Source organism: Lissotriton vulgaris, chromosome 1_1 (assembly GCF_964263255.1).
Source record: "Lissotriton vulgaris chromosome 1_1, aLisVul1.2, whole genome shotgun sequence".
Lineage (NCBI taxonomy): Eukaryota > Metazoa > Chordata > Amphibia > Caudata > Salamandridae > Lissotriton > Lissotriton vulgaris.
Genome location: NC_141685.1, coordinates 1,923,015,340 through 1,923,029,172, shown reverse-complemented (window position 1 = coordinate 1,923,029,172; position 13,833 = coordinate 1,923,015,340). Strand labels below are relative to the sequence as shown.

Below are 13,833 nucleotides of genomic sequence, written 5' to 3'. Positions count from 1 at the left end.
CTATCTATCTATCTATCTATCTATCTATCTATCTATCTATCTATCTATCTGTTAGACCTGCAGCCTTAGGGTGATCTTCCCCCAAACTTTTTGCCTTCACCCCCCTATTTTTTGCTGAGACTCATTTTCGTTGGCCTTATCTACATATATCCTTGGAACTCTATGTATGTATGATTCTATCTATGCTATCTATCACTAAATCAAGCAACATCTAGCTCCCTGCAACCTTATCTATATCTATCCTTTGCACTCTATGAAAATCTATCTAGTTATCTATGAAAATCTATCTATAAAAATATTTATCTACCTTTGCAAATCTGTCGATATATTATCTGTCTAGCTAGCAAATTTTTCTATCTTAACAATGGTCTCCATTAATTTGCCTTTGCAGGCCCCTCTATGCACCTATCATTTCAACAATCTGCATCTATTTGTAATAAAGATTTACAAAAATAACGTCTGGTGTCAGTCAGAACATTTTGATTTTACTAACATTATGTGTATAATATAGTTATACAGGTTTTCAGATAAATGTCATCCATTAGTATGTCTCATTCACAGTTATCTGCCAGGCACTACAGCGTGCATCATGGGTTAATGTTCAGCCCATTTCAGCCATTAGCCAACTTCACTAGGAGTTGTGGAATGCTATGCTTTCATAAGGAGCACATCTGCACACCAAGTATTTCCCTTCAGTCAGCGAATACTATTGTACTGTGTTCTTCTTTGAGACTAAAAAAATATGTTTGACTTACGGCAATGTTTCTTTTTAGATTATTACGGGTTCGACAGCTTCCCTTCCGCAACAATAACATTTTGCAAAAGCCATGGGAGAACAAAATAGAAATTCCAAAGGCTGGCAGCCACTGCCAGGCATACTGGCTTTGCCAGTGCTTGTTTTTAGATCTGTAACAGATTGGCATTTTTACATCTGTGTTGAATATGTAAAATACATCGAGACATTTCCATGCACAAGTTTTCAATAAATAATTTCACTTTAATGGCAAAGAAATAATTTAGACGGATACAATATGCACATCTGCAAAAAAAAAATAGAAGCAAGCTGGTTTACAAGCGAGGTAACGCAAAACCCCTAGAAAATACATCATCCAGTTTAATCTGCTGACACAAATACTTATCATAAAGGCTTTACAAAGACTACAAAACTTTTCGAATGATTTATTTCACTGCTTCTGTCTATTTACATGATATGTTACATCAAAAATGTACAAAATATAAAATGTTTACAGACAAATGTTTCACAAACAAGTTTTTTTATTTGTAAACTATGTGGACTCACTGAGATGTATTGCGGGAAGTGTTGTAAATGATAATGTTCAGTGTTTGCCAAGGCCCACTGGGGCTTTTCAAACAGTTGCCAAACATATAAGGTACCGTTGTGTGGTCGAAGCTGAAGAAAGTATATGGACTTTAATTCCATTTGACAAGATGCTACAGTACATGCTTAAAGTTGGCAAAGATTTGCAATAGGACAAGAGCACCGTGTAAGGACCTTTAAATCATGGAAACAGGTCAGTCCTGGAAAGAACAGCAAGTAAATGGAACTCTTGTATACAGAGTGTCAACATGGTGGCACCTTGAAGGTTAGTAGCACCAATTCACACCATTGAGAGTTTGTACCCACCACATTTATGGTTTCTACCCAATGCTACAGCCTCCAACCAGTGTATGTTTTGCAGATATGCTCTGCTGGCCTCAGCGTGGTCAGTTCTTTTCATGCAACCTGTTTTAAGCCTGCTAGAAAACAGTTGAAGTTGTTTTGAAATACACTGGCTCCACATACAAAGTTGAAACATGCTAATCAAAGCATTGACAGCGTCTGCATAGTCATAACAACTGTAAGTACAGGACAAACACTGCAGGGAACACAGCCTTTTAAGGATTGCATTCTGAATGTTTTCCCATTTTACAGGGGATCTCAGCCATGTGAACACCGACGGGATAAAACAATATTTTGCTTTGTTCATTTCTTAAATCTGTGCAAGGTTTTGTTTTAAATCTGTTTTATTTACAATAAACCTGCCCAGAATAATGTGCAAAACCAACCAAGCTTACAGTTAATATTCTTCTGCTTTAAATTCCGGACTTGAAATCACTGCTTCCTTGGTGCTCAAATCCTCGAGTTAGCTACCAAAACAACATGCTTAAAACTATTTTCTTTCTTAAGAAAAAACGTTGTGCTCATGCTGTGTCAAGTGCATCCGGCAGCGTTGGACTTTTGCCGACCTTTCTCAGCTTTCGAAATCATAGAAACAGTGGCTTGTGAGTTAAGGGTCTCAATGGTGAGCGAGGCCCCGAAAGTGCACTGTTTTATGACATCAACACATCTGGGAATGAGGCTATTGTGTTAACTGACATAATGTCAACGAAATGGAAAGTAAAGGAAAACTGTGCAAAAGTACCAACTGATTCCGGAGAGGTGGTAGAATGTTAAACTGTTCAAGAAATCTTTTTAAGGCATTGAAACAGCACCATTGGAAATGTGTTCCTTCTTATAAGCGCCGACAAAGGCTCAAACGAATGAAGCCCTATTGAGCCTTGTGCCAGCGTTTTTTCAATAACTGGATTCAAACTCGTGCTAAGGTGTGGGATAGTGGCCTTAAACGACCATTTTTGGGAAAAACAACTTTGTAACAAAAGGTGACTTACACACGAAAATCCTCATTGGAGCACGCTGACTGTGGAAAATGGCAGTTAGTAACATTGGCACTTCACCTGCATCTCGCAGCAGTAGTACGTTCCTGACGCCCGCACAAGACTAGTTTGTGCTTCTTCGTCTTAAATTAATTTTAGGGTATGAGCCAGGCAGGAGTGGCGCCTCAAGAGTCGCGAGACCAGCAGCACCACGTGGCACAAAGAGGGTTATCAGAGAAGCAGCCAGAGGCCAGGACGTGGTACTGCTTAGCAGCACCTGAGAGCAAACTAACAAATTACCGAGGTTTGTGCTGTAAACCTTTATCAAAGAGAAAGACAGAAGAAAAATAATTAAATTTTGGCTATCACATGTGCAATCTGCTTTCTTGTGGCCCATCTTTTAGGGTACTTTCAGTTTGGCAGAAAGAGTCTTGCTCTTCTCAAATTGTGTCGAGATGTCTTAGAAAGCCACAGAATTCAAGTTTTTCCTCTTAAAATGCAAAGCTCTTCCTGGTCACTATAACATGTAACTCTGACTTTGACACCAACGGCAACCTGTCCATCTCCTGATACCCTGGTGTGTTCTTTTAGTCTTTTTTTCTTTTTTTTAAAAAAGGCTTTCGGATAAATCAGTTTCAACCATGGTCCCCATTAAAGAGTTGATTCAAGAGAGGAGTCCAAGATCCCATCATGGTGGCTGGTACCGTCGCTGTCACAGCTTTGTGCACCCGAGAAACTGGCTGCTTCCTGGAGCCTCATTAACATATTCATCTGCAAAAGAGTAATGGAGAAACACTTTTTGTCACCAATGGTATTTGGTATGAAAGTGCAAAGATCATAATTAAACATCCTGATCAATATAATGCATTTGGTATTAAAGAACAAAGATCATAATTAAACTTTCTTGTTAGAAATGGGGTCTCTAGTTGGCAGAGGTATGCAACATGTCCAAGTAGGGACCACCACTCTAGTCAGGGTGAGTCAGATACACAACCTAAATTAACCTGTGCTCACCCTCTGGGAGCATGGTACAGAGCAGTCAGGCTTTACTTAAGAGGCAATGTGCATAGTATTTGTGCACACTTTAATTACAGTAAGTCAATGAAAACACAACAAAAAGACTCTACACCAGTTTAAAAAATAGTTAATTTCACTGAATAAAATAAGACCAAAATGACAAAAATCTAATCAGTAGAAAATCGAGATATGAATTTTTAAAGAATAAATATGAAAACAGCCCTCAGAAGTCACCAGCGGTCAAAAGGTTACTAAAGGTCACAAGGGACCGGTACAAATTTAAAGTTCAGGGCGATGAAGGGCAGGGTTGGCGGCAGAACCCATGAAGGGTTGGCTGAAAATGTACCTAGTATGGAGCATGATTTTAAGAACATGATGCGTCGATTCCGATTCCAATAGACGGGCCACAGTTTCATCATCGAGCATCGCAGACCCTGTCAAAGGATCAGCGCTGTCCCACCATCCACCGACACAGGATTAGCACTGCATATTCATCATTATTGATTCAGCACTGCGTCAGTGTTGAAGGGAGATGCATCAATTTTTGTCAAGCAATCGGGGCGATGCACTAGTTTTGGCAGGAAAACATCTGCAGAACCTATTTCTGAGGTCCAGAACTGGAGGGGGCACCTCAGGCAATGGTAGGACTCATCGAATGCAGAGTCCGGCAGCGTCAGGAGAGTTGTAGGAAGTCTTTTGTGACCCTGAGACTTCTTAAAAACAGGAGGCAAGCCAGCAAGCCTTTGGAGAATCTTGGGTTCAAGGATGTCGAGAGCTGGTCCAGTCCCTCTCACTCCCAGGCAAAAAGCAGCAGGCCAGCATAGCAGAGCAAGTGGCAGGCCCTCCTGAAGCACAGCAATCAGCAGGTCAACACAGCAGAGCCAGTAGCAAAGTGGTAGTCCCTCCTACAGCAGAGCAGCTCTTCTTTTGGTCAGAATATCCTTGGTTTCAGTAGACTTCTGATTCTGTGGTGTCAGGGGTCCAGTACTTATACTAAAGTGTGCCTTTGAAGTGGGGGAGACATCAAAGAAGCTGTTATATCCTGCCTATGTATCAATGTTTCTCCTAGGTTACCTGGCTCTCAGCTGCTCAGCCAGAGTAAGTGTTCTGTTGGTGTGATGGAGATGATTGGAATGTTTGGGTGCCTGTGTGGTGCGGTGTGACGTTGAAGCAGGCAGGCTGCTCCTGGTGGGGCTCCTTTACATGGATGATACCTGTAACTAAGACCTAATAAAGAAACTACAAAAATACTCCTCTGCTACATCTGGTACATCACAAGATAATTTTGGCGACAATCTGGAAACAGACTCATGTGTGGCGAGTCCTCTTACTGCAGATGAAGATGACACAGAAAGAAGATTGTGCAACTGAAGAAACTAACGGAGACTATGAAACATGAGGATACAGGACATTTACTAATGATTTAAGTTAGAAGACAGGTCAAGTCAGCAACAAAAAAACGCCCTGCAGCCCCACCAGGATCCTTTTCAAAGGCCAGGCCCAGACTGGGCATAATTCATTTGCTTACAGGATTGGGATTCCCTGCTATTGAGACAACTTGTGTGATCCTATGCAAATCCAGCAATCTGAGTTATCGAACAGTCACCTTCACAGTGGAATCTGCCTGTGAGTTGTTGTCAACTGAAAGTGTTGGAAGTTTTTAAGGAAAGGTCTTTCATCTAAGGATTTCTCAACCTTCAAGGTCATCCATACGTGTGATCTGAAAGGGCTATGGCTACACACTCTGCTTTTGTACAGTATTGTGGTGTTTGGCAGCGCTTTGTGTGAGCAGCTTTCTTTGCTTGCGTGTCAAATCATTTGATAGAGGTACCAGCGGCCTTAGGGGGCCAACAGAGGTGAGGCATATTGATTATGGAGTTGTGTTTTCGATTGTGACTTGTACAAAGTGACAACAGTTAAACCAATGCTGTGCGGTTTAAAAAGGAGGCACGAGCCAGTCTGCGCGCGCATATGCATTTTACCTACTCCATGCAGTCGCACGAAGGTGCTTCTGCGACAAATCCATTGCTTGGCAGCAGTGCGAGCTGCCCAGGGACATTTTCGTGCACCCTTTGGGCTGTATCCACCCGGCGCTCGTATTGTATGCCTGCCACCATTTTGTTTTGTAAGATGCAAGCAAGTCCTGAAAATGTAATATGCCCGCAACCCTCAGATGCCGCAGCATCCCAGAGATCATCATTGCTAACAACCGGAGGAACAAACCAAATGTCTTTACTAGGGATGTTGGTGGTCCATTTGATCCTTTTAGGTTTGTTTCACGTGTACCCACTGGAGCGGCATTTTTGGTTTGCGCTCTTTATTCCAGTTGAGCATTGACAATACAGGTTAATGTGTCTATTTCGCTTTGTGCTGCTTGATCATGCCTACGTGCCAGCTCCACACTACTCACGCAGTTACAGAGCCTGAAGCCAAAGGCTCACTGAAGTGTACTCGCTTCTGTACTGGACATTCACCTTCAGTATCGCCTGAGGCTTGAGCCGGGCTGTTACTATTTTAATCGCTCTCAAATCAGTTTTAACTTGCTTCCGTGATTACCCTTTGTGTCCTACCCCCCCCCCCCTGCTTGCAAACGCGGATTTATCGCGCTGCTTGACTCTACCGAACAAGGGTGGAGATATTACCGCTTCTGACGTTTTAAAAACATTGAGAATAGTTACTGGACTGAGCGCTGCATTTTCGCTCATTTACCTCCTCCCCTGGGTGTACAGCCGATTCAGGGCTGACTCATCTGGGCCACGCTCGATCAGACGGCGGCGGCCATCTTGGATAGGGTTGTGTATGAAAACAGATGGCCATTGCTTCGCGCAGCGAACGCGTACAGCGGGCGCGCCATAGTCGCGCCGGAGTCCAGCCGGAGTCCTGCCCGTCTGCGCTCGTCCGCGCTAGGCCGGGCTTCTGGGCTCTGGTATACTCTCCTTCTGGTGAGCAAAGCCTCTATATTCATCATGATTCTCACATACTCTTCCGAAGAGTTGCATGCGCTACGTGGTGCTCCCAATAATAACTGCTCCGCCTACCCTTTCCCGCCACACAAGTCCAGCTGTCCTCGCTGCAGCTTCTCACTAAAAACTCCCTCTTTATGCAGATCCCTTCAATGTCAAGGTAGACGAAAAAGACAGGTATGCTCTAGGACAGCTCCCACTCACCCCCCTTTAAGATTTTGGAGCATAAACTGCAGATCCTTGCCACAACATAGATACAATATCCATGACTTTCTTGCCGAAAATCTACCTGATGCGATATTCCTGACCGAGACGTGGCTCAGAGACTGCTCAGGCCCGGATATTGCAGATGCCATTCCCTCCAATTACGCCATTCTTCGTCAGGATAGAGTTTCTGGCAGGGGTGGTGGAATTGCAATCATTTACAAGAATGCATATACTTGTAAATTGGTAGATACCACTCAAAACAATAGCGAATCAGCCCTATTTAAATTATCCATTACCCCTCAATTCACGCTGTCAGGATTATTGGTATACCGCCCCCCCTGGGACAGCGAGCACATGGATAACATCATTACCGGATCTCCTAGCCCCAGTAATGCTTAAAGCGTCGAATTTTACGATCCTAGGGGACCTAAATATACATTTAGACGACCACGAGTGCCCTAACAGGAATCAGCTTCTTTCCATCCTGGAAGCTTTTAACCTTCTACTTCTAAACTCAGGTCCCACACATTGTGCTGGTCACTTACTGGACCCGATTCTGTCCAACCTGCCTTTAGACTGTTCTCGTGAAGCTCTACAAATTGCTTGGTCCGACCACTTAGCTGTCCCCTTTTCCTTAAATACGGTTGTAACAACAATAAGACCTGAAGTGGAAACTACGAGACCAGTTCGGAATTGGGGGAAGATCAACATGCCAGAATTCAATAAGCTACTGATCAAAACACTCCCGTGCGCGGAACTACCAGTGGCTGCACTCAATTGCGCCACTGAACTCTGACTAACCAATCTAGCGCTACCGAAGACATCAAAGCCAGCACCCTCACACCACCCCCCGGCTCCATGGTACTCGGAACAACTTAAAAGCCTCCGCTCACAATGTAAGACCTTAGAGCGTAAATGGAGACAAGGCTATTCTCCTTCACGTAAAGTCATATACAAGTAAGCCTTGAAAAAGTACCACAACAGTTGTAAAACTGCTAAAGCAGACTACACTAAAAAAACAGTGACTGATGTACAAAACTGCCCAAAGGTGCTATTCTCCGTCGTCAAAAAATTGACAGGTGCTAATTCTACCCCTCCTCCTCAGGCACTTGATGCCACCCAGAGTCAATCCTTAGCAGACTACTTTATAAATAAAGTCGATCTTATTTACGATCTTTTTACTTCACCACCAGGCACTACTTCCATTGCCCTTGACACGGTCCAGGAATCTGAAAACACCACCACTGAAGCAGTTATTACTACCTGGCAGCCTCTAGATGCCACTTCCTTTGTCTCCTGTTTAAATAGTGTGCGATCAGGTTCCCCACAGGACGCTCTTCCGGTCAAAATTCTTAAACAATTAGATCCCCTCACTCATCCCACCATTATCAAACTACTCAACGCTTCTCTAAGTGAGGCCCATGTCCCTCAACCTTGGAAACATGCCATGGTTGTACCTCTATTGAAAAACTGGGTGCAGATCCTTCCAACCCTGCCAACTTTCGCCCTATATCTTTGTTGCCAATCTTCTCGAAGATACTGGAGAGACACATAAACTCCCAGCTTTCTAAACTGGTCGAAAACACTGCTTTTCTCCATCCTTCTCAGTCGGGCTTTCGGCCTAGGCACTCAACTGAGACAGCCCTCCTGGGGGTAACAGAGAGTCTCAGGCACGGTGTCGATCAGGGAAACACCATGGCGCTCATCCTGCTGGATTTGAGCGCAGCCTTCAACACCGTGTCACATTCCATCCTCATCGACTCTCTGAAATCTCTAGGTGTGGCAGGCCAGGATTTGGCCTGGCTGGTGTCTTTTCTCAACGACCGAAGCTTTCAAGTGTTTTCTTCCAAAGCAGTTTCCGCCACCTGTCCATCTACCCGCGGCGTCCCCCAGGGCTCAATTCTCAGCCCTTTATTATTTAACATTTATGTTAAACCCTTGGCAACCATAGTTGAACAGGCGGGGTTAACCCTGTTTTCCTACGCAGACGACACCCAGATTGTTTTCTCCTTATCAGGGAGAGACGAGAACAATATCTGCGCACTCAGTCGGGCCTCACTCTTGTGGCCGATTGGATGCGGAGAAATGTCTCAAGCTGAATGGGGAGAAGACCGAGGTGGTCATTCTGGGACGGAACAAACATCTATGGGGTCCCCGCCACTGGCCCACCGAACTGGGAAATGCGCCTACTCCATCTGCTGCAGTTCGTAACCTGGGTGTCATCATTGACGACAGGTTAACTATGAGGCAACAAGCAACTAAGGTTGCAGCCATCTGTTTCTTAACACTGCGGTGGCTTTATAAGATTCTGTGGATGCTCCCTCTCTCCTCCCGCAGAACCGTAGTCCAGGCACTTGTAACATCTCGCCTGGACTATGGCAACATTCTCTACTTGGGTGCAGACAAAGCCACCATACATGTGCTGCAGGTTGTGCAAAATGCGGCTGCACGCCTACTAAAGAACGTCCCTAGACGCACTTCAGCCACTGCCGCCTTACGTGACCTTCACTGGCTGAGTATCCCTGAACGTGTTAAATTCAAGGCACTTTGTTACATGTTCAAAGCCAAGCAGGGTAGCGCCCCTGCATATATTCAAGGGCTGGTAAACCCCTACAGACCCTTGCGCCCACTAAGGTCATCGGACACTGGCAACTTTACAGTGCCAAGATGGAAGCTGACAAAAATGGGAGGCCGCTCCTTTTCCACTCTGGGTCCCAAATACTGGAACTCCCTCCCTTTGGCATTAAAATCAGAGACCAACTTACTCCGCTTCCGTAAGGCTCTGAAGACTCTGCTCTTTACTAAGCGCGACCAATAGTCGGCTGTGGCCTCGAGCCAAGGTGATACATCCTCTTTCTTCTACAGTCTATCACTGGCGCCGGGAAACCCATTGTGGGTAGCTGCGCGCGATACAAGCTTAAATAAATAATAAAATAAATAAAATAATGGTGTTTATTTTCAGCCTGCCACAGAATATGTTATTTAGCGTAATGGAGCTGTGATTCAATGTCACAATGTTTTTGACATGATGTGGTAGTTGTGCAAATGGACACAATAATAATAATAACAATAATAATGATTATGAAATTTGTGGCATCTAATGCCGGTTTTTAATAAAATCGGAACAAATATTTTAATAGTTTTGTGTTAGAGGTGTATATTTCAGTTTTCATTCTAAATGGAGTGATAAGGCTTTGAGTCTCACAGTATTGGTTTGCACAGAAAGGAAACTCTTTTTGTTTTACGTCTAATTGGTAACATTAAAGTTTGCAACTCTCAAGTTTTTAAATCATGCCATGAAGCAAGAATTTTGGTACATTTCTTTGTGGTCACTAAACTTCAGAGAATGACTCTGTACTTGGGGTGCACAAGACTAGAGTGTGGCCAGTGTAGTATTTCTCAGGTAAGAGGTCGCTCCAGGGCATGTCACATATCCAACACAGGATTGTTTAATGGGTATTGTTCAACCATTTTCTTAGTTTAGTCTGGGTACCCTTACATGAGTGTTGTCTTAATGTCTTAGTGGGCGGTCACTCATTTTTCAGATTGTCTTTATAGACCGTTACATGAGGGATCATTTACTGTGTAGATGGCGCTTGGTTTTGCATTGCTCGCACTCCCTTACATGAGGGACGGGATTGGGTTTTAGTCCCATTTCTATGATGTACATGACAATCACTTTCATGAGGGATGTCAACATGGGTTATAGTCTCATTTACATTATTTTCTGACCCTTACATGAGGGGTGGTTTAATAGGTGTCAGTCCCATTTCCCCGGATTACATTAAGAACCCTTACACAAGGGGTGTCTTCATGGGTCACAGTTCCATTTTTGCAAGTTTTTGACCCTTACATGAGGGGTGTCAAGGTGGGGTTTTATCCCATTTTTACAGCTTACATTTGTATTCCTTACACGAGGAATCCCTGGATGGGGCACAGTTCTCCTGTGTCTACACTTTTAGTCAGCTGTCTAGTTTCTTGTAATGTTTTTGCAAACATTGTTTTAAATTTTAATACGTTTTTATAATGGGCAGGATGGGTTATATTTCTTGTGTATCTATTTATTCATCCTCTCTGTTTTCTTCATTGTTCAGTCCTTCTCAAGATGTTGTATTTATTTTTGCATCCCTGGGTTCTGAACTATTTTCTTCATGTGTACATTTTTGCGAATAGTTGTTCCCACTTAGAATTCGTTTTTTTAGTTTCTGTTTAAAAGGTAGAGGATATGTTATATCTTGCCTATGTATTAATGTTTCTGCTAATTTACCAGGCTCCTAGCTGCTCAGCCAGTGTGAGAGTTCTGAGTGGAATATTGGTGTTATGGAGATGATTGGAATGTGTGGGTACCTGTGTGGTGAGGTGAGACAGTTGAATATGGGCTGAGAGGCAAGCAGGCTGCTCCTGGTGGGGCTGCTTTACATGAAAAATATGTGTAACTGAGAGCCAATAAAGAAACTACGAAGATACTCCTCGGCTACAACTTGTGCATCATAACAGAAGACTTTGAAGATCACAAGGTCCCTGACTTTCTTGCCCTGGCTCCACAAACACTACAGAGGGTAAACAGATCTTTTCAGGTGCAAGTGTCAGCTCCTCCCTCCCAATGTACCACAGGAAGGACCACAATTCCGGTGATGGGCCATCAGGATGAAAATGTCATGCCCCAGCTCCCTTTGTGTGACTGTCTAGAGGAAATGCACACAGTCACCCTAACCCAGACGTATATTCAGAGACCAGCAGAGACACAGAATGGTTAAAGTAAAAAAATGACAACTTCTAAAAGTGGTAACAAACAACAATGTCTCAACAGGCAAAAGACAGTTAAATAAAGTGTATAATTGATTGCAAACTAACAGAAATGGGAAAAGACACCTAGGTTGGATATTGTGGTCTGTATTTAATGTCTTAATACAGAATGCATAGTTTTGGCAGCAATATTTCATCCTATGCAAGTGTAATCCAAAATCTTGCTTCACTCAATGTGCTCGTGACCTGGTGAATGGTGCCAGTAAGACAAAAGATATAGTGATAGAAAGAGCAAGACGGCACAATTTAAAATATGCTGCACGCTGAGTGTGTCTTTTCCCGTTTCTGATCATTTTCAATTCATTTTGCATTTATTTAACTATCTTTTGAAGTATTACCAGTAGAAATATTGATGTTTGTTACCAGATTCACCCAGCTTTCAACTCAGTATATATAATGTTTCCTATTGTCTTTTCAGTAGGGCCTAGATGTATCAAGCATTTTGCGATTCGTTAAGGCCGAAATTCGCAGAATTTCGGCCTTAACGAATCGAAAACTGACGTTTTGCATCTTTTGGGATGTATGTGAAATTAGCAAAATAAGGAATCGCAAAAAATTGCGATTCCTTATTTTGCTTCAGCATTTAAGGAATCACAATTTTGCGATTCCTTAAATGCCATGTATGAAGTTTTTTTAGTTTGCGAATTCAGGTTAAGGAATCGCAAATTAACACGAACTTGAGGTTCGTGTTAATTTGCGAAATCCTTTCAAAAACCAAAATGTGGCAATTTTAAGGGTGGCATGTGACACACATACATGCCCATAGGGCATGTATGTGCGCCATATGCACACACATGTAAGTTTCAGGGGTGCAGCAGGGTGTCCATGAGACACCCCTGCACCCTTGCAATAATTCTCAAATTGCGATTAGCAAATAGCGAATTCGCAATTTGAGAATTATTTCGCAATCATTCCTATGGGCCTCCTGGCCCATAGGAATGAATGGGAGTTTATTCCTTATTTGAGAATTCGCAACGTGCGAATTCGCAAATTAGGAATAATAAGGAATCGCAAAAAAAATAGCGATTTCAAACATACATCCCATTTTGCAATTTCTTAATAGCGATTCGGTAAAAATCGCTATTAAGAAATCGCAAATAGGAACGATGATACATCTAGGCCAAAGTTTCTAAAAGTGGCATTTTCAGACATGCAATTTAAAAATCAAGTTTACTAAAATATGTGTTTTTAAATTGTGAGTCCAGAGACACCAAACTCCAATTTTCCAACTGCTCCCAACAGGAAATTACACTTAAAATCTGCTCCCAATGGGAAATTACACTTAAAAGGTGTTTTAAGGCAATCCCTATGTTAACCTAAGGGAGAGATAGGCCATGCCCTAGTGAAAAATGAATTTAGCTGTTTTCACTACAAGGACATGCAAATCTCACGAGTACATACATGTTCTACCTTTTAAATATACTGCATCCTGCCCAAGGAGGTACCAGGGCTTTCCTCAGAGGTAACTTACATGTAATAAAAAGGAATGTTTGTGCCTGACAAGTAGATTAACTTAGGAGGTCGAAATGGCAGTTTAAAACTGCACACAGATGCTCTGCAATGGCAGGGTGGAGTCATGTCTAAAGGGCTCCTGAGTGGGTGGCACAATCAGTTCTGCAGGACCAATCATATAATTTAATTTACAGACTTATAAGTAAATGAAATATGCCAATTGTGGGGAAGCCAATGTTACCATGTTTAAAGTACAGAGCATATGAACTTTAGCACTGGTTAGCAGTGGTAAAGTGCCCCGAATCCTAAAGCCAGGAAAGAATAAGTTAGCAAAACAGGAGGTCAGGAGGAAAACAGTCAGGGGAAACCACGCTAAGGATACCAGGTCTAACAATGCTGATCATATAATGCATTTGATATAACACCCGGATTAAATTAACCTTGTTAGATTTGGGGGTCTCTAGTTGGCAGAGGTAGGTACCTTTGTCCAAATAGGGACCCTTGCGTCTAGTCAGGGTAAGGAGGTACACTCCTAAAATAACCCCTGCTTACCCCCTTGGTTGCTTGGCACGAGCAGGCAGCCATATCTCAGAGGCAGTGGTAACGCATTTGTGAACACATACAGTAACCCAGTGACAACACTACAGATGGACACCATACAAGTTGTAGTATAAAAATAAGTATTTTTATATAGACTTAATACAAGACCACAAACAACAAAAATCCACAATAC

At 42.9% G+C, this 13,833-nt stretch overlaps 1 protein-coding gene across 2 annotated transcripts in view; it reads right to left on the bottom strand.

Annotated features, from left to right (window-relative positions):
• Window positions 1-980: 980 nt before the first annotated feature.
• Window positions 981-13,833, bottom strand: part of NAV3 (neuron navigator 3) — a 1,035,010-nt gene continuing 1,022,157 nt past the window's right edge. For both annotated transcript variants that reach the window (XM_086919576.1, XM_086919578.1), the window contains one exon: window positions 981-3,426. In XM_086919576.1, the coding sequence (XP_086775702.1) occupies window positions 3,307-3,426 (120 nt within the window). In that variant the 3' untranslated portion in view covers window positions 981-3,306. The remainder of the gene's footprint in view (window positions 3,427-13,833) is intronic.